This window comes from Chenopodium album, chromosome 8 (genome assembly GCF_948465745.1).
Source record: "Chenopodium album chromosome 8, dcCheAlbu1.1, whole genome shotgun sequence".
Classification (NCBI taxonomy): domain Eukaryota; kingdom Viridiplantae; phylum Streptophyta; class Magnoliopsida; order Caryophyllales; family Amaranthaceae; genus Chenopodium; species Chenopodium album.
The window spans coordinates 64,838,715-64,860,129 of NC_137841.1; the positions used below are offsets into that span (position 1 = coordinate 64,838,715).

At 35.2% G+C, this 21,415-nt stretch overlaps 3 protein-coding genes across 3 annotated transcripts; all 3 read right to left on the bottom strand.

Annotated features, from left to right (window-relative positions):
• Positions 1-1,906: 1,906 nt before the first annotated feature.
• LOC145643199 (F-box/FBD/LRR-repeat protein At5g22660-like) lies at positions 1,907-3,361 on the bottom strand. Its single transcript, XM_081694353.1, has one exon. The coding sequence runs from the start codon at positions 3,359-3,361 to the stop codon at positions 1,907-1,909; it is 1,455 nt and encodes a 484-aa protein (XP_081550479.1).
• A 2,653-nt stretch (positions 3,362-6,014) lies between these two features.
• LOC145643200 (F-box/FBD/LRR-repeat protein At5g22660-like) lies at positions 6,015-7,574 on the bottom strand. The gene has a single exon (XM_081694354.1). The coding sequence runs from the start codon at positions 7,572-7,574 to the stop codon at positions 6,015-6,017; it is 1,560 nt and encodes a 519-aa protein (XP_081550480.1).
• A 1,696-nt stretch (positions 7,575-9,270) lies between these two features.
• Positions 9,271-19,433, bottom strand: LOC145556262 (uncharacterized). Its single transcript, XM_081617913.1, has 8 exons — positions 19,297-19,433; positions 18,922-19,201; positions 18,602-18,664; positions 17,733-17,772; positions 11,698-11,762; positions 11,158-11,268; positions 10,434-10,562; positions 9,271-10,102 (listed from the first exon to the last, which is right to left on the bottom strand). The coding sequence occupies exons 1-8, from the start codon at positions 19,344-19,346 to the stop codon at positions 9,989-9,991; spliced, it is 852 nt and encodes a 283-aa protein (XP_081474039.1). The 5' UTR covers positions 19,347-19,433; the 3' UTR covers positions 9,271-9,988.
• Positions 19,434-21,415: the final 1,982 nt, after the last annotated feature.

Below are 21,415 nucleotides of genomic sequence, written 5' to 3' on the forward strand. Positions count from 1 at the left end.
ACGACTGATAGCATTTTGATATTCCCCAGCAGGGCAAAATAATATTAAGAGTGAAAAGGGTAGCAAATAGCATATGTTTGTTGCAGAAATGCTCCCAGCTGCCTGATGTCAAGGATCCAAGGCGGATTTAATTGAGTTGCTTTTTTGTAATGCTGCTTACTGACTAGATTTACCTGGTTTAAAAGCTTCAAACTGTCAGGAGCTAATTTGATGTTTGGTTCAGGTTTTGTTTGTAAGTGCATGTTTTGATCCATGTTATCCTTGTTTCATGCTTGTTGCTTCTATACCTTACTTTGCTAGTAAATTTTGCTATTGTTTCTGCACTTTCTACGAACTGGTTAGTGTCCACTAAGGTTTGCACCTCCTGAATCAATTTTTCCATATACTCTAATTCTACTTGAAGGAACACGTACAGTACAGATTTAATTGAAGGAACAAATTACAGATATGATTGCTTTAATTATAGTATCAGTAGCTGATATTCACTGAATCACTGGTGCTTGTTCTTTACTGATCACAAAAAAAATATGCTAGGGAATTAATTAATTAAAAGAGGATCATAAAAGTCAAGAGGAAGGTGAATTGCTGAAAAAAATTATGATGAATTCATCTAGGGGAGGGGTTGGCATTGATGAATTACTATCGAAGCAGAGAGATTAAGAAAGGGTACATATTAGCTTCCGGTTTGGATTGATTTCAATACTTCGTACTCTCGTATTAAGGCATTCTTGTCACAGTTCGTTCCTTTATATGAACAGAACCACAAGGAAAGGCTTTAATATTACAACCTGCATTTGAGTATTTATGTTTTATGACTCTAATCGACGTATCATTTTGCCATTTTGGTTGTGCATTCGACTAAATTTAGCCTGAGGATATTATTGAGGGGTTTGCAACACCTAATGCCTAGGCTTCCTTGGTCTACATATGGTTTCTAGCTATTTTGTTTCAGCCTAATATGTTATTAGGAAATAATGGTGTAATTGTGTTTGATTAATGCGGAACAAGTCAATGAAATTAAGAACGAGAAAAACAATAAAGAAGATAAACAAAGAACACAAGGATTTACGTGGTTCGGTCAAAATAGATCTACATCCACGGGTGGGGGATTCGAGACCTTCTTCACTATAATGGAGAAAGAAACAAGAGAATAATACAAGGAGTCCTAAATCTAATGGCTCAAAAGGTATGATCTAATTGATCAACTAAAGGGTCCTTTTATAACACAAGGAAACCTAATAAAACTCTAAAATTGTTCCCCAAGTATACTCAAATAGCCGTCATAGAAAAGATATAATTTTAGGAAATATTCCATAAATTATCCTAGAATAACCTAACTACCGAGCTATAGCTCGGCAGCTAGCGGCCCGCAAGTCTTCATAGGGCCGAGCTATAGCTCACTCGCATACTCGCATAGAGCTATAGCTCGCAGCCTCGTTGCAAATTTCCAGCTTCGTCAGGTTTTCCTAAAACGGTCATAACTTTTTCGTTTCTTATCGAAATTGGGCATATGACCTATCGTTGGAAAGATCTTGAACCAAGCTATCACCTCCAACTTGAATCACCTCAAAATCAGTTGTAGTTTGAGAGATATAAGCGTCCAAATTCAGCCCTACTAGATTTCGAGTCACAATTTAACATAATACTTATTACACTTTGTGCACTCATTTCGTACAGTCCACATGACTGTTTAATGTGTACAGCTGAGAGCTGATGAAGGAGATCAGAACTATTCTATTAAGTGTATAATATATACAATATCCCATAATCAGTAGCATGTAATTGAAGTAGGTCTTATTGCCAAGTTTCTACCAACCAACATATAAACATGAATAATAAATAGCAAGGTTTAAGGTCGTTGACACCATCGAGCACTTTTGACAAGTGATTCTAAGCATTAAAAAAACTACTGTATACAAAAATAACGTCTGATTCTTTCAGGTGTAAGGGTAATTCCGTTTTCCCAATCATCACTTGACGTTTCGAGCCCACGTAAACTAAACACAATCTCACAAGTTGAAGATGCCTTGGCTAGACGGAACAAAGACTCACAGAAATTACACATTTCCCTTAATCGATCGTCTTTTTCACCAATAATACATCTACCACGCACTACATAAAGCTTTTTCAATACAAGTGCATTACGTAGAATGTACTCTAGCAACACGAGCTCATCATCAATAGCATCTAGTCCAAATATACCTAACATCTTCAACTTACTTAAACACTCTGGTACACACCAATTCCTGGGATCCATTACGGAATTTGTACAACCCATATTAGTTAGGCATACCGAAACATGCCTTAAGTTAGGAAAACATCTCATCGAAAGTAGCAAATCCTTCCAGCCGCCATAATTTAAATTCGTTTCAAGACGTTCTAGATTAGGAAAGGTCCCGAGATTTACAGAGTTAAGGCAATGATATAGGTTTGTATGCTCTTTATGCGCTAGCAGGAGAGAAAGCTCCCTAACACTAGACAATTGCCAAATAAACTTGAACATTTCCTGTCCATCTAAATGCCTCGGATTCCAGTACATGTCAATCGATGCTTTGACTAATTTCGACGGATTCTGAATTGAGTAATAATCTGATGTGAAGCTCACTAGATTAAGGGTCTCCAATTTGGGTGCATCGATGAGGATTTTAGGCTTTTGGTTGTACATATGTTCCAACAATCTTATTTGCAACGACCTCAGATTCGGCGCTGATATATTTAGAACAATCTGGGGTTCGGATTGGGTTATATAGTGATTGAATATCAATTTTGCATCTATCAAACATTGACAAGACCTAAATAGATTCCCCAAAAACTGTTGAGGGACGTCAACCATATAGTTTAAACTAATCTTCTTCAAATTCGGAAGTTGAATATCTGTATTTTCTGATGAATTAAACTTGATCATACCTCTTAATATCAAAACAACCAGATTCTTGGAAGAAAACAGAAACGAAGGAATAGGAAAGCAATCCTTAGAATAAGGGAGATCCTCTTCAATAATGACCTGCTCCACGTTTCGGCCACAAACTTCCCGGAAACATGAATCTGCAACACTAGGGTTACATAAGTTGGACAGAGAACTTAACTTGAGTTTGAAGACATGTAGTGTCTGAGAGGTCAGTTGTCGAACAATGTCGACGACAACGGTAGAGAATTTATTTGAGGCTGGTTTGGAAACGTAATGTACATTGAAAGTGGTGACACCGGTCCAAAGGTAGCGCCATCGATGGGATAAGACGGAGGTGGCAACGGCGGAATTGATTTGGAGACGAGAGAGTATATTGGCCAGAATATCATCCGGAAGAGAACTCAATTTGTCTTCCTTGCTCTTCATTCTCTTGTAGGCTGTAGCAGTAGACATACTGCAGAATTGAGTAGGTTAAGTTGAGGGCTAAGGTGATGGTATTGCACCTGTCAAAAAACAAAGGTGATTGTATGGGTGTTAATACTTGAAAAAATAATCAAGAATTATTCGAGATTAAATTTATAAAATTATTGTTTAAAAAGAATTATAAAATTATTGTTTAAAAAGAATTATAAAATTATAAACGTTCCATATATTATACCATGGTTAACATAATTATAATTATTCATATAAAAATTGATAGAGAAAATCCGTAGATATCATAAAGATATTCACTGTCAAAATATATCCTTAACTTAAAAAGAATGTTTTCTACGGATATCTATAGTTTTTTATATACTAAATTAATTCCATAGTTATCCCTAAGATATAAAGGAGAGTTTTTAATTTATTTTTTTCAATGGCCATGTAAGCAAAATTAGCGAATGAGATTTAAAAACTGATCGAAATTTGTAGTCTGAAATAAAAGAATAGTATCTATAGGATTTAATTATTATGCATGTTAGTGTGTGTGTCGGTCATCAATCAGTTTGCGTTTGTTGATTGATTTTTATCAATTGTAAGTGTTTACTGTAATTTACTGTACATCGAGTACACTTTTGTCAGATTTAGTGTCACTTTTGTCAAATTTATCAATGAAGCATAAATAACTTTCACATAACAAGTGAGAGGTGTGATGGCCCGCTATCAGGTATGGTCCATACCAAGGGACGAAAACATTATAAGTTATAAAATCAATAATAAAAAAAAAAGTATAAAATTAATAATAACAGTATAAACAAAACACAAAAAAAGTACTTGGTATGGACCGTATCAGATATTGGCCTATACTTACTCATCAGGAGACATGCAAAATGATCGCCAACACAAAATACACACTTATTATTCGCTAGTCACAAATGTGATATTAACAATGAGGAGATCAAAATAATACAATAGTAATTGACAAAACAGAGAAATTATTCTGTTGCACAGCAGAGTATCATATATAAGGATGCAATAACCAACATTACTAGAAGCAGCAGTAAAGTTTTAATACAGATGTTTTGAACTAGAGGAGAAAGAAATGGATTGAACGAATGAACGGAAGTAAACCAAAGCAAGACAGTAAAGATTGTCTGACAGATTTTTTTTACAACATAACCCTAATAAATAACTAGAGCAACAAAAGAGTAGCCTTGTGAATAATATCAGAGATCATGCTTGGGACAACAGTAAGGGTAATAACATCAGATACACATTTGAGTATTTTACCAAAAGAGAGGTTCTGAAAGGCGGAAAGGGTCCAAAAAAAGAAAGGAAACATCCCTTAAAGAGTAAATGACTCGAAAAATAATTGGCTCCTACATAATAACAAGTGAATTTTCATTAAGAACATAAAAAGCACCAAATATTAAAGTGGAGGTTTCAAGGGCCTGAAAGACCATTCCAAATGTGAATCCAAAGCATAAGGCGATGTATAGATAGATGTACCGTTAAAGAAATGAAGTTAGTAAGAATCAATATCAGGAGTAAATCCTAAATAATAAGCAATAACAAAGAGAGAAAAAGGGGCTGAAATGACTTGCAGCAAAGCAACCAACAATGCAAGACTAACTTCAACACAGATGCACAAACGTTTTAGAAAAGAATAACAGATCATCAACTCCAACTACATAGCTATCACTAGCCAATATTAAGGAGTTTGCAAAATTCAGGGGTAGTTTTTAGTAAGCAGAACAGCAGCTAATGCAATCTGAACAGAAACGGATTTATTGAATCATACAAGTTTCGTACATTGCATTGTGATTGCTGTTTACAAGCTTTGCACATCATCAGTCAATTATTGATTTTTCACAATTCTTACAGTTCTTTAAGCTCAGAGGAGAAACCCTTTTAACACTACTACACAAAGTGTCAAGAACTGTACAAATTTCACACTGTAAAAAAGGACTGACAGTGTAAAATTTGTAAGGAATGAGCTAACAAATGCTCAAGAAAGACACATCTTTGCGGACAACATATCTCACTAGCTTAGTGTTATGCCTTCAGAGATCAAAACCAACAATTTGAAATGGAAAACTACTTTGTAACACTCACTTATCAATCAATTGTATAGTGGCATTTGTAGTTTTAACTGAGCCTGAACCACTGAATCAGATTATTGTTTTGTCCTGTTTGTTGATCATATATACTTTGAGCAAGATGCTAGCATAAATTAGCCTTTTAAAGGATGTAAATCATGAGAAACTTCATTCTACACTCTTGATTGACAGGTTTAGACAAAATAAATAAATCCTCTCAAACATCTATTTAAATACCCAGTTCAATTAAATGACCAAACCTATGTTCATTTTCACCAAAATTAATATGCTTTGTGCCTGATAGTTTTGACAATTTATCACTAGAATTTAACATAAATTAATGATACACAACAGCAAAAAGGAGAAAATAAATCATTCATGAAATTATTTTATCAATAACAGGTTGGATATGAATACATATCAAAAGCATAAAACTAGTACATCTGGAGGGAATTGAATAGTCCAATACACACCAGCCCCAATGCTCATCTTAGAGAACGCGTCTCATTCTCACCTCCATCCTTTAAATAGGAAGCACATTGTAGATAAGTTAGCACTTAGGCACATATCAGTCAGTACCCTCTATTTTAAATTTCTTCAAAGTTGGCTTTTGGAGAGTAGCAAGAAAATAAATTGTCAACCAGCAACCTATGCCATTTGACATTAAGCTTTCTGTTTTCCGAAACATTACTTGATAATGTAACACAATTACCCGAAAACACAACCTCACAAGTCAATGAGCTCTTAGGAAGCTTATACAAGTACCTACCAAACTTAAGTTCTGCTTCTTCAGAATATTCTTTGACACAATCTTTTAAGTACAGCTCTTTCAAAACTTTTGCATTAGCTAGAATGTACCTTAGCAACTCCAACCCACCATCATTCTCTTCCACTCCCGTTATCTTAATCGTCTTGAGCTTACTTATTAAACAGCTTGGTACAATATTTGGTGCACGCCAATTTCTCTGCTCCATTCTAAGCTCAAAAATATTATGTTTATTGTGGGTCACCCAAAGATGTTCTAAATTGGGGAAGCATTGAAGTGAAGCCAACAGATCCTCGCAACCATCAAGACCAAACAGATACAAGGTCACTTTAAGACGGACTATATTAAAAAACATGGGCTGATTCACATTCAAACAAGTGAATATAGTAATTGAACTCTTCACCACCAATAGCTCAAGGTCGCTAGTATTAGAAATTCCTTTAAAAATCTCGGAGAACTGGTGATGATTCAAATCATTTTTACAATAGACTCCATATCCATATTCATTCATACATAGCCTCACCGAATCAATACATGCTTTGACTAATGCAGTTGGAATACTACGAAATCTATAAGGTAAAACACAACCATATATCACAAGGTTTGTCAATTGGGGTGCATCGATAGAAACCGGATTAATATCCTCCAACACTCTCCAAGGGAACAAATCTAACTTCAATGACTTTAAATTCGGGAAAAATATATTTACGGAAGGTATTGTATCTAAAGGCTGCAAAAAGGGTAGAGCAGAAATGAGAGTTAAATCTTCTAATAAAGGGGAAGACATATAAAAAGACTCTAACCATTGAGGCAGATAAGTAAGATGAATTAACGAAAGCTTCTTCAAATTCGGAAGTTGAATATCAACAGCTTTACTGTAATCATATCCAAAGGGACCATACAAATCCAATACCACCAAAGATTGACAATTAAGCAAACAATCTGGTAACGGAAAGACTATACCATAATCTAGGTTACTGAAAATGAATTGCTGTACATTGCGACAGCAAATATCATGAATGAGTGATTCTAATGCATGGTCACATACAAACCACTCGAATGTCCATGCAACCTCAACTTCGAATACGTCAAGTTTTGGGGAAGTCAGTTGCAGCAGGATGTTGCTGAGGAAGTCGGTGAGGTTTCGTGTTTTAGCTATATGATGATGACCTTGACCTCGGTATGGTAATAATAATGGTTTAGTGCGGAATTTAAAGCAAGTGAGTCTGGTCCAGAGGTGGCGCCATCGGTGAGATAAGACAGAGGTGGTGGCTGCAGAATTGATTGGAAGGCGAGAGAGGATGTCAGTGAGGATTTCATCTGGAAATGAGCTCAATCGATCTAGGCCTTCGCCCTCGGGGATGTGGTCTGCCAACTCCATTGGCAATATCACTCTCTTTGGGTTTCTACAAAGATATTCAGTTTCAGCAAACGAATATGGAGGGGATTATTAGTTTATGATCCGTAAAATATGCAAGGATAAATTTTCAACGACTATTAAGATATTTTAGGGTTTTATATATTTTATATCACAAGTACTATGTAAATTAAAAGAAGACAAAAATAACCTCTTCTAAATCAATACTATCGTTTTTGGTTATTATAATCAATACCGTAGATACTCCTTCCCCCCTTCTCTTAGGCCCTGTTTGGTTTGATGTAAAAGGTTTTCCTGGAAAATGAATTTTTCATTTTTTCCCATTTTCCTTTGTTTGGTTTGTCAAGGAGTGGAAAACTATTTTTCAAGGGTGGAAAATTCCATCTTTAATGATGGAAATCATTTTCCTTCTAAAAACAAGAGAAGCCACATTTTCCTCTCTCCTCCTTACCTCTTTTTTAACTTCCCTCTCATTGCAATTGTGTTTTTCCTTGAAAATATGTTTTCCATGAAAACTAATTTTCCATTGAAAATGTTTTACATTAAACCAAACGGGGCCTTAATGTCTACTGTAGATTCTTAAGTTGACTTCACAAATTGTTGTTATATACTTGTATTTCATAATAAGGTAGTTTACTTTTCATATATATGTCTAGTTTGTGGGGAAAAAAAAAAAATGTCTTTACGGGGCGTTTGGCAAGTGGGAATGGGAATTTGGGGATTATAGGATGGGAATGGGAATAGGAGTTAGAAGGTGAGAATTCATATCATATGTCCAAAGTCTTGTTTGGAAAGAGATGGGAATAGATGGGAAATAACATTTTACAATTACGAAAACACCCTTGTAAAAATTATTCCATTCTATTTCATTAATGGCATTTTAGTCAATTCATTACTTGTTTCCAATTCCCATCCCTATTACCTACTCCCCCTAGGTAATAGAATGATGGGAATAGAAACATTTTATTCCCATTCCCCTTCCCCTTTATTTTCCCATTCCCATGAACAAAACATGGGAATCACCGTAGGTTGGGATTAATATTCCCAATCCCACCCTCAATTCCCACTTGCCAAACGCCCTCTTTAAGTTATAATTCACTGTAGATTTGATAAGGGAATTTGTCTTGACGCCCGGAAACATCATCCCGTAGGTGGTTTAGAGTCCCGTAAAAATAATTCGATAGGTAGTTTAGAGCCCCGAGAACATCATCCGGTACACAGCTTTCAGCCCCGGAAACGTTATCCGGCAGTTGGTTTTAAAGCCCGAACATTACAACCAATTGCTAAATGTTGGTAATGGAAATTTTTTAGAGAAACTTTTCCATCAATCTTACAAGTATTATATACTTCGTATGACGAAAGTGACAGGAAAAAAAATCAAAAGGTTAAAGAAGTTGAAATTTGTGTACAAGGGGTGAAAGGGATGATTATACACTACATATACTCCGTATATAATTTCTGGGTTGGAAGTTGGAACTCTTGGACTTTAGAGTCTTTAAAAGAGGTTATTTTAACAAAGGGTAAGATTGGAAATCAATTTCTTCGTAAATTTTAATTTGTCCTGCATTTAGGTAATTTTGTACCTGCATTTAGTACCTCATTTTAAAATGTAGGAAGTTGAATTTTTAACTAATGATTATGTTGAAGTTTAAAATAAAACTGTAAAGAATAGATAGACTGGAAGAAGAAAACAAAAAAGAGAGGGTAAAAAAAAATTTAAACAAAAAATAAAAACGATAAAAAATGACAAATTAAAAGAACACAAATTTTAAACAAAATGACACAAGTTTTAAGCAAAATTATACGGAGTACAAAGTTTTGATTATTCACGTAATCACGTTAATTTTCCTTTGGACATTACATATAAAACTCACCTTGTTAGAGACTTTGTGGAGTTGATCTAGATCCAATTCACCTTATTAGAGAGCAAAATATGAGTTCATGAGGCAGAAACGTTCTTTGAGTTCCCTTTTTAACTCTGCCCAGTGCCCGTGTTAATCTTTATATTTCCTGCTTTGATGTCGGCATGCTTAGTGAGCCACCAGAACTAGGCATCGTCTGATAGGTGGATGAATGCAATATTCACTTTTAGATCGTCACTCAATCGACACATTCAAATGTACTGCTCCACGTCAAAGAGGAAGTTATCTCTTCTCTTTTGCGTCTTTAACGCCACTATAGTCACTAGTTTGGTAGGTTTGATCTTCACCGCACCAAAACCACCGACGTCCACATTAGGACAGCACACTTCTCAAGTGCTTCCTCACCTTGCCCTTGTGCACAATTCAACTACTCACACAGCATTTCTCTTTCTTGCATTAACTCGTCAACCACACTTTCAAGTCGATCGATTTGTTTGGACTGCTCGATCATAACCTGCCTGAGCTTGGTCCATTTTCTGACATACCTTCGAGAAATCAGGGTCTTTCTTCAATAGTTTCCATCGTTATGTAGCCCTCACTAGGGTTATCACATGGGGTCTTTGTCAATGAGGCTTGATTGCGCAGATAATCTCTTGACCTTAAATCAGCCTGTGGAATAAGGAGAGATGTAACTTCTTTTTTCTCATTGATCTTTAGTCAGTTACATAATGAAGGCTATAATATTGAAATTCCAAATCAAAAGCAGTTAAGGGTTCTAGTAAACGGTAAAAGTAGAAAACAGCAGTGACAAATAACAAACTGCAAACACATGAATATAAGTAGATGCAACTATGCAAGAAACCCATCAACCTACTTCTTAAAGTCCTTATCACCTATTTAGCACTCAGTGAAAGTGTGAACTGTGAAAGTGTGAAGTACTTAATTTGTGAATGACACAGCCCATACATGTGACTGTGAGCAAGGAATAAGCAAGAATTACCTGCCTGATTGGCTCCGGCACACGGTACTTGCAAGTCAATTTTACAACCTTCATGGCCGTAGTAAGTGAAATACGATGACCAATTGAAATATATATTGGCTTCAAAGCACCCAAAGTGGATCTCATAGCCTGCAACAAATAGTCAAGACCTAAATTTTAAGACATGTCAACCTGGAACTACATTTAAGCCAAGGGATCAATAAGAAACAGGTGTTGAACAGTTGATCTCGAACAACTCAATTTTCCGAAAAGTTACAAGATATGAAGCTTTTATACTTCAAATTTAATCATTTTCCTACCTCAGCACAGCTAGTAAACTGGCAAGAGATGGCATGACCTGATTGCCACTTACCCTACTCATCTACATTCCCTATACAGAAATTTTGAGTAAAGCTCACACCTGACCAGCCCCTTAGATCAATGCAGCTTCAACAAATGACATATCTAGAGATATAAAAGAGCACAAATCACAAAATTCCGGTGACATCAACATCAAATTTTGGAAGCATGAAAGCAAGACATTGTGATTTCTAATCAAATGTGGAGCTAAAGGAGACAATCGATCAAATTACTCCCTCCACATCCATCAAAACTTGCCCTATATATTTTTTTTTAAAATGTTTAAAAAAATATTTTTGTTTTTTTAAAAAAAAAAGAATTTTATAAAATGAGCTTTTACAACTAACTGAAAAGATGTAACCTTTGGTGTATGTTGCTTGCTTACCACACCCAATGTCTGTCCAGAGTTTCCATTCAAATAAACTGATTCATTATAATCACCGGTCTTAAAAAGGTCTCTGACTTCTGAATGCTTTAAACCCTCAACATGATGTAACTGCATTTAAGATTAAACAAAGTGAGCATCTTTTATTTAAATCACAAGATTGCCAACTCCTAAAAACACATATGCAGCAATGCATGGAATCATCCATGACAAAAGATGGATTATTGCTACAATTAACAAATCTAAGATAAAGTATTCACATATGATAAGCAGGTATATGACGAATTCCCTAAAAAATCACTATCTGTCATGGTAAACCTTTGAAAGAAAAGCTTTTACACAAATCTGGCATAAGAACATACGAAGTATCAAACATAAGGCCATAAAGTGGAACACTTTTTTTGGGATAGTTAAAACCAGAAAGTGTTAAAATCTCTAACAGAAAATTAGAGTTACCAGAATGAGCATATGTAAGTACTAAAGCCTTTAACAAAAAAAATCAAAAATGGATTCATGCAGCCATATACAGACAGAACTCACATTTTTTCCTATTCCGATTGTTGGAAGATCAGCCATAACTCCAAGGTGACAAGCCAATCCAAAACCTATAAAGTAACATTTCAGAATAAATATCTTGCCTTCAGCAGCAAAGCTACATCCAAATGCATAAAATGCATTTTTCACTAGCATATTCTACATCATTTCAAAATAAGGGAATGCCGCATGTTATCACACAAGAACACAGCCAATCATACTTATAGCTTCTTTTTTTTTTTTTTTTTGAAAGGATGGAAGGAATCATCCTGTCACCAAAAAGAAAAAAAGAAATAAAAAAACCGACTCTCTCAGTTCATTGATAATAAATAAAAAGCCAGAGTCCAGAGTGCCACTGCTCAGTATATAAGAATTCTTGAAAATCCGCATCTGAAGATTTGAGAAAGTTGAGCCACTATTATGACTTATTCGTCAAAGTCTCATAAAAAATCTTGGCTCTGAATTTCACACAATATGAGCAGCTAAGACCCTAAGCCTCCTTTCATAGGTCATAGTCTTTTATATATATGTAATGCAACATTAAGTAAATAAGAACAATATGTTTGAAGTATTTGTAGGGATCGGAAAGGGGTCAATAAGACACCCACTATGTCACACACAAGACAATCAACCCAAATTCAATTCAATCAAACCAAATTCTCACACAACTAAGATTACACAACCAAAACAGCAATAGGCAGTAGCAAAGCAACAAATACACCAACAACAATAGAAAGAAACAATAATCATTAACACACAAAGATTATACGTGGAAAACCCCTTTAATGTGAAAGATAAAAACCGCGGCACGGTTTAAGGAGTCCACCCTTTCTTCTTCTCTTATAATGATAAAATTGAGGGCAAAATGAACCTAATTCAGTTCACAACAATTACAACCCACCAAAGAACATCATACAATAAGAGATTAACAAGAAGAAGAGCAAAAAAGTGAATAATATCACCAAAACACAAGTATCTGTCCAACAGCAATTTCGGACGAACCAAAGCTTCAAACAACGATCCAACCGTTCAAATAGAGGCCCTATGTGTCCTCAGTCAAAATTCCAGCACGATCTAACGATTGAATGTCCAGCATTTCTGGAAGTTGTCCTTGAAAAACCAAAACTGAAGCACTTTCTTTGAAACCCTTGCCTATCCTTTTCTTTTTCTGTTTTTTTTTTTTTTTTTTTTTTTTTTTGTGTGTGTGTTACTTGCTATGCCACGCCCACGACTCTTTTTGATGACTTTTAGATACCAAGTATACATCCTTGCAAATTCCAAGAGAAGCCACCAATTAAAGAACAACATGAACTAAACACATGAGACTAAGTTTTGAGCTTCTCCCAAAACAAACTATCACAAGTTTACAAAACTTATGCTCAAAAGTGGGCTGGACCCTAACAAATCTTCCTCTCCAGCCCAACACGAGGAAGACCAACATGCTTCAATAATCACTTGAAGCTCATTCCCACAAACTTGCTACAAACATCAAGCTTGCTCTCGAGAACCACTTTAGTTAACATATCTGCAGCATTCTTGTCGGTGTGGACTTTCTTCAAATTCAAATGCCTCTCTTCAATCACATCTCGTAACCAATGATATTCAACATCAATATGCTTGGTACAAGCATAGTACATTGCATTTTTACTCAAATCCATAGCACTTTGACTATCACAAAGCATTACATATTCTCCTTGCTTCAAACCCAGGCTCTTAAAGGAACCTTTTAAACCATAGCATCTCTTTGCCAGCAGCTACAATGTACTCTACCTCGGGACAATGCTCTACATTTTTGTAGCTTGGATTGCCATGAAATGGCTTCCCCTGAAAATGTAAACATAAAACCTGAGGTAGATTTTCTGTTATCGAGATCACCTACCATGTCAACATACATCTGAATAGCCTCCAAGTAAAGGTTTGCCACTTCCATAACACAAACTCAATTTGGAAATGCCCCGCAAGCTATGTTACTCGGACACGGCAATTTTGTCGTCATATCCGAGTCGATACGACCCGACACGGTTCCGGGTATGAAATCCGTTCCAGACACGCCACTTGGCTCTCGGGTACGACATTGTCGTCTTGAAAATGATTTTCATGGCAAAGATCTGTAGAAAAAACCCATAATTTAAGCTCCTGTATACTTTTTCGGCGAGGTTAACTGGCTACTTCCATGCCATATAAAAAGTTTTTTATTTATATAAAAGGAGTGGGTTGGATAAATCTGTATTATTTTAACTTTGACCTCTTGACCTAACCAGCACTTCTGTGACCATACAAATTGTTTCTCACAATCTATCCCACGTAACCCACCCCTTTTCCCACTTTTTATTTTATTTTACAGTCTTTTCATTACTACTCAGTGCTCACATACTATATTATTACTACTAGCTACTCCGTACTACTCTACAGTCTACACATGGTAAAAGATTTTTAATTTTGTTTGAATTATTAATACGAGCATATTAATTATCCATTTTTTTCTGAAAAATTTATTGTCGTATGCCCGTATCCGTACCCGAGTCCAAAGTAAAGACGATACATGTCCTAAATTTTTGAAATTAATGTATCGGACACTTGGATCCGTACCAATATCGGATACCCGTAACCGTATCAATGTAACATAGCCCGCAAGTATTTGAAGATCCACTTCACTATTTCCCAATGAGTCAAACAAGTGGTATCACGGTTCACTGGGACCATACGGGTGGTGTTATGTGTGTGGGACGTTCCTTCAAATGTGTGACCTCACGATTAAGGTGCCTTGTGCCGAAAGTCCTGACATTGTGGCTAAGGTGGCGTGTCCTCTGGTGATAGCCCAAGATAGTTTCGCTGGAAGGGGAGGTCATGAGTTAAGTGGTACTTGGTCCGAGGGGAGGTTTGTTAGGGTTGTTCATCCCAAGTCCGACATGGAAGAAACAAGGAAAGAATGACTTCCTTATAAGTGATTACACGTTCCAACTAGTATGAGGCCTTTTGGGAAGGTGCCCAAAAACAAATACGTGAGAATTAGGCCAAAGCGGACAATATCATACTAATGTGGTGTGGAGTTGTGTGTGCGACCTGTTAAGGTGTGTGAACCAGACTCAACAAGTGGTATCAGCGCCCATGGTTCAATTAGGAAAATATGGGCGTTATGTGGGACGATTCCCTCAAATGTGAAGGGAGGTTTGTTGGGGTTGTTCATCCAAAGTCCCGCATGGAAGAAGTAAGAAGGTGAAGAGCTCCTTATAAGTGAGTGCTCACTCTATTAGTACAAGGCTTTTTTAGAAGATGCCCAAAAACAAATTCGTGCGGGTTAGGCCTAAAGCGAACAATATCATACTAATATGGTGTGGAGTTGTGCGTGTGACCCGTGAAAGTGGGTGACCCAGCCCAACAAGTGGTATCCAGCCCACTTTTGAGCATAAGTTTTCTAAATTTGTGCTAGTTTGTTTTAGGAGAAGCCAAAAACTTAGTCTCATGTGTTTAGTCCAAGTTTGACTTTAATTGGTGGCTTCTCTTGGAAGCTTTGTAAGGGTGTATACTTGGTATTCAAAAGTCAACAAAAAGAGTCACGGCATAGCAAGTAACACACAAGAAAAACTAGAAAAATAAAAGGAAAGGCAGGGATTTCAAAGAAAGTGCTTCAGGTTAGATTTTTCAGGGACAACTTCCATAAATGCCCGTTGCCGGAAATTCAACCGTTGGATCGTGCTGAAATTTTGAAAGATTACACATAGGACCTCTATTTGAACGGTTGGATCGTTGTTTGAAGCTTTGGGTCGTCTGGAACCGGAATTGCTGTTGGACATAAACCTGCGGTTTGGTGATATTACTCACTTTTGCTCTTTTTTTGGTTAATCTCTTATTGTTTTATATTCTTTGGTTGGTTATAATTATTGTGAACTGAATTGGGTTCTTTATGCTCTCAATTTTATCATAATAAGGAAGAGAAAAGGGTGACTCCTTAAATTGTCCCGTGGTTTTTATCCTTCACATCAAAGGGGTTTTCCATGTATAATCTTTGTGTGTTGATGATTATTGTTTCTTCCTATTATTGTAAGTGTAATTATTGCTTTATTAGTGCCGTATTGTTGTCTTGGTTTTGTAATCTTGGTTGTGTGAGAATTTGGTTTGATTGGATTGAATTTGGGTTGATTGTCTTATGTGTGACATAGTGAGTGTCGTAGTGACCCCTTTCTCATCCCTACAACTTGGTATCTAAGCCGATAATTCGGCAGGATAGATACGGGCACTATGTGTAAGACGTGCCTTGTCTTTCTGATATTGTGGCTCAATCAACGTGTCCCATGGTGATAGCAGCGGTGCAAGATAGTTTCGTTGGAGGAGAGACCATGAGTTATGTGGTCCTTGGTCTGAGGGGAGGTTTGTTAGGGTTGTTCATCCCAAGTCCCACATGGAAGGAGTAAGGAGGTGAAGAGCTCCTTATAAGTGAGTGCACACTCCATTAGTATGAGGCCTTTTGGGAAGGTGCCAAAAACAAATCCGAGTGGGCTAGCCGGCTAGGCCCAAAGCGGACAATATCATACTAATGTGGAGTGGAGTGAAGTGTGCATGCGACTTGTCAAGGTGGGTGACCCGGGCCAAACAGTATTCAACTAAAGTAGAATCACATAGATGTTTGCTAATTGGAATCAAGTCTAAAAGTTGACCAAAAGTCACCAAGCTCCAAGCCCTTCACAAAAAAATATCATATTCTCATTTTAACCTCTATCCCTGCAGGCCACCAGAATCAAACATACTCCAGAAGGAGAGGCAGCCACAAAAAGTTTTCAAACATAATCCCTTAATGATCATACACAGGACAAATAAGACAGAGATAGTATGCATCTCTTATAGTATAATGTTTTTATAAAGAAAATCTTGTAATACTTGAGGGCTTTCATCTAGAAGAATTGTCTTAATTAAGGTATTATTACAATTTTTCAATTGAGACTAACAGTTCCTACAGTTGGTTCATTAATTAGAGAAATTATTTAAGATAAAGTATTTGCAATAACCAGAGCTGTGTGCTTGGGTTAAACCCTGTATAACAGGAAATCTTTAAGCTGGACATTTTATCATAATTTCCACCAACATAGATCTTTCTTTTCCTACTTGGTGTGCAAGTAAGTATATCTCTGCTCCATGCCTTCCAAATTGTTTTTTTTTTTTTTAACGTTCTTAAATAGAATAAAGGGTTTTTTTTTCCATTTCAAATATACTGGTTATTTAACTCTTTCCTTTCAAGTGCCACTTTCGTCTAAAGTTCCATCTTGTAGAAAAGAACTTCATTTAACACTTCTCAAAAAAAACTTAAAATATCTTCTTATATTGTTAGTTTGTTACTAAAAACATTCAAAAGGATAAAAACAGTGGAGTAATTGATGCATACTCTAGAACCTGATTCAATTGATTCAGAGAATAAAAACAACACCCAACTATTCATCATTGACAACCAGAACTTGTTATTATAACCATAAGGTAATAATTAAAGCCAGGCGTGGTTCTCTCATGATAACTGTGGGACTGTGGGTGGAGGAAAAAGCAATTCAGAACCCAATAGCCTATTTAAGTTTTATAATCTTTCCTGACCACATATAACTTCCAAAGCCAGGTAAGAAAAATAAACATAGGTTTAATAAACTATCGTATCAATAATAACAAAATCTAGAGACTGGACATCCTCGAGTACAAGTACCATGCATATTAGTCACAACAAATTCAAGCAATATAATATGTACTTGTAGGCTATAACAAACATGACAATTAGTGTATCAAGGACCAAAAGGAATTAATCGATGAGCTTTTAGGTTCAAGTAAAATATAGGAATGGTCAGAAACATGACAAGAACCAGCAATGCTAGTTTCAACAATGTTTATGAGGCTCTGACCTATTTACAAATTACCATGATCCTATTCACAATGGTCAAACTGATGCAGTAAAATATGCAGATGCTTCTCTACAGTAATATTAATTCAGATAAAAGATGACTGATTTAATTATTGCAATTGCATATGCATGTTCATGAGTCGGTGAGTGATCTAGGATAACCTGCCTCGGGGATGAAGAATTCCATTGCCATCAACCATCAGTAGCTGTCAACAAAGTGTATAATGTCAATACAGTGAAATAGGCAGAATTTATTTGGATAGAAACAGCACAATGTTAAATGAGAGGGGGACAAAAAAGTTAAACTAGGACAAGAAAAGGAAGCATAGAGAGAGAGAGGCTTTGAAGCCTTGTAGGTTGTGAATATTGAGCATCAGCAGGAATGTGATTGGAGAGATGAATTGCAGTATATCAAATTTAGATTAAGAACACTAAAGTATTCTGTTACTTGTATACAAGGTAATTAGGTAAACAAGCCAGTGGTGATGAAGATTTTAGAAGCCATCACTAGTTCACAACGCAGTTCATTGGCTAAAACACTTGTTTATAAAGTTGAATTTAATCTAATCTCCATCATAATTCTACTAACTGGAAGCCCTTAAACTTCCATGTATCCCTTTAAAGTAAATTTTTAAAAAAATCATTAATACTTCTCAATTTCTTTTGCATAATTCACCAAAACAAGGCTTGTCCTTGATATAAGTTAACATGGAAAGTGATGAATATCACCAGTTCACAATAGCCAAAGGTACCCACACCGGTTTGTAATATATAAACAAAACAGGTAAACAGAACGACCACAAAATAACTATAGTGAGTCCCTCATATGCATTTTCCATAACAATGCGAACCAATTATAGACTTCAAATATATGCCCATCCTAGTACATCTTTTCAGATTAAACCATTTTCATTCTCAAGATTATGTTATCTCTCCCTAACATATTTTCAGTCACTCTTACATAATTGAAGGATAGACAAATAATTATGATCGACAATCATTTTCAATGTCAAAGCACTACATTACACAAAGTACCTGAGGATAAAATGGGTGAGCATTTTCCTTCATTTTGTCCAAAAGCTTCAGAAGAATAGGAGCCTACAATACAAATTAAACAAATTCATATAACACCCAACAAATGCTCAAATGTTTCAAACAAGTAAAATAACAATTTTGCACTAGAAGCTGAACAATTACCAACAAAAAAAAACATACTATGTGCAATAGGTGTATTGTATACAATGCTCTTAGTCATTCTAATCACAAAAACAAATCAGATTCACAAATAGGTGACTTTTAATTAGATACGAAATACAATACACCCGTTGTATACAAGACCGAACACGAGCACAAACCTCTCTAAAAGCAAGGAAACCCGGAACATAGGGGATATGAAGCTCGGCAACAGAGAAATCATCATAGACAACATTCAACGAGTCAAGTTCCAAAACCACAAGGGTCCCACAAGCAACAGAAGGATCTTCCTTCAGGAAGCTAATGTCAACCCCTCCAACATACTTCAACAACTCTTTTCTCTCTCTTTTATCACCCATGTCCAATTCTTCAGAATATGATGGAATTTCCCATGAAAAATCATCTTCTTTTACTAATTTCTTTTTGAGTTCATCTTGAATCCTGAAATGTAATACCCAAAATTAAGAAAAATGCTAAATTAAAAATACCCATTAACGAAAAAAGGTGCAATAGTTGAGAATTACAGAAGAACATACTCAATCCAGTTGTTTTGATGATGAGATGAGGAGGAAGAACTCTGTTCCATGCCTTCTAAATAACAAATTCGAGGAATTCAACTAAATTTTGTTTTTCCTGGAAATGAATTTTTGGTATGAATTTTGAACAATTGATAGCAACAAATGAGGACAATGAGGTAGACCATCATCATGTGCCGGACCGGGCTCGTAATAAAAGCTGACCCATATTGGGCCTAAATTTTCCCCTAAACCCACTATTTCGGGCTGAAACTCAGATTATTTGGGTCATTTTCGGATTGGACCAAAATTATAACTACGGAGTATATACAAACTGTTATGAAAATATTATGTAGATATCCATTATCCTTTTTGTAAGTTTCCGGAATATTCTAGATTTAGGGTTTATTGTTATCTAAACAAACCCTACTTATTATATTCTATGTATATATACCTCTATTATATGGAATAACACACACAAATTAATTCTCTCTCAATCTCTCATGTTTCTCCCAATTTTATATTCAGTAAAAATAATTTCATTTTAGTGAAAATAAATTTAGTATAATAACATTAATTTCAGTTTAGTAAAAATAAGTTTAATTTAATAAAATTAATTTAAGTTCATTAAAATTAATTTCATTTCATTAAAATCAATAAAAATAATTTCAGTTCAACAAAAATAATTCTAAACCAATCAAATTAATTTTCATTTCAATGAAAAAAAAATAAGTTCAATAAAAATAATTTCAACTCTATAAAAGCAATTTAAGTTCGGCAAATATAAAGTGAAGTGGACAAGTCTTAACTTCGTTTTTTTAAATGCATCACTTTGTACATATAGATTTAATAATAGAAGTTTAATTTAGATACATTATTTTTCTTTTTAGTAGACTTGATCAAAGTGTGGGCCCAGTCGAGTTCGAGCTGGGCCAAAATTGACATTACATGCCAAAACTCTTCCTAAATGACCGGCCTATTTTTCAAGCCAGGCTAAAAAAAAAATCGACTAAAATGACATAAAAATGCATTCCCAAGCCCAAATTCAGGCTGGGCCAAAACTGACTTTGATCAGATATACTCTTCCCGTCCCATAATATAGTTTTCGTTTTCCTATTTTGGTTATTTTGAAGAACCAAATTATTGTTCCTGTTTTTATTTTTGGATGGTATATAATTACCATTAATGTACTTCTTAGTTTATCACTTTTTTCACTTTCTCCCTCTAACTTTTGTCTACGATTGTACTTTTCACTTTTATTAATGTACTTTATTTTTTTGAAGCCTTTTTTTTATTAATGTACTTTATCCACTTTCTCTTCCTATTTCTTAAATACCGTAGAAAAACACAAACAGAAACTATATTATGAGATGGAGAGAGTATTTTTTTAGTTATTAAATTTCACTCTCTCTCTCTCATATCATATGGGTCCTCTTTTTTTCTTTCTATCTATTTCTCTCATCCATAAAAATTTGCATAAAAATGAATGAGAGTCGTGTCAAACTTAGAAATGAGAGTCTCATGCATATTTTTTTTAAAATTATTTCAAAAGTTTGATTAAGAATGAATAATAAGCGATCAAGCAAGTTGAAGTTTTGGGAATGAAGGTTAGTTTAGGGGACAATAACCCACTTTAAGATTTGTAGATATGGAATATTATGGTTTATCCCTGAGACATTTGGTTCACAATATGGAATATTATGGAATATTATTCAAATAATATCATAAGTTTAAGACATTTGGTTTTATGAAAGCTAAATAAATTATATTTTCTCTATGTTTTATTGGTTGAGAGAAGGTGTGTTGTACCCCTTGACATATGCAACAATTATAATGAGTTTATTGCTAGTTGGTACTACCATTCTATTAGATAATTGGTCGATTTAGTGATACAATTAACATTTTAGGTAACTCTTAAGTTTCATATAACTATTTTAGTTAGCAACTTATCAATTTCAGCTCTATTTCACACATGTGTAGTCGAACATAGCCATAATTTGTTTTTTTTTTTTTGGGGGGGGGGGGGAGCCATAGTTTATTTATAATCAAACCTAAATTGTGATAATTTTATATTTAATAATGTAATTAAAAAACAAGTGCACTTTTGAGAAAAGAACTCCTAGAACATTCCAAAAGTAGA

Excerpts from the sequence above, each read along its gene's own strand:
- LOC145643199 (XM_081694353.1), bottom strand. The coding sequence starts at position 3,361 with ATGTCTACTGCTACAGCCTACAAGAGAATGAAGAGCAAGGAAGACAAA.
- LOC145643200 (XM_081694354.1), bottom strand. The coding sequence starts at position 7,574 with ATGGAGTTGGCAGACCACATCCCCGAGGGCGAAGGCCTAGATCGATTG.
- LOC145556262 (XM_081617913.1), bottom strand. The coding sequence starts at position 19,346 with ATGGAACAGAGTTCTTCCTCCTCATCTCATCATCAAAACAACTGGATT. Across the intron at positions 17,773-18,601 it reads CTCACCCATTTTATCCTCAG|CTACTGATGGTTGATGGCAA; the intron begins GTACTTTGTGTA and ends CTTTGTTGACAG. Across the intron at positions 11,763-17,732 it reads TGGAATTCTTCATCCCCGAG|GTTTTGGATTGGCTTGTCAC; the intron begins GCAGGTTATCCT and ends GTTACTTTATAG.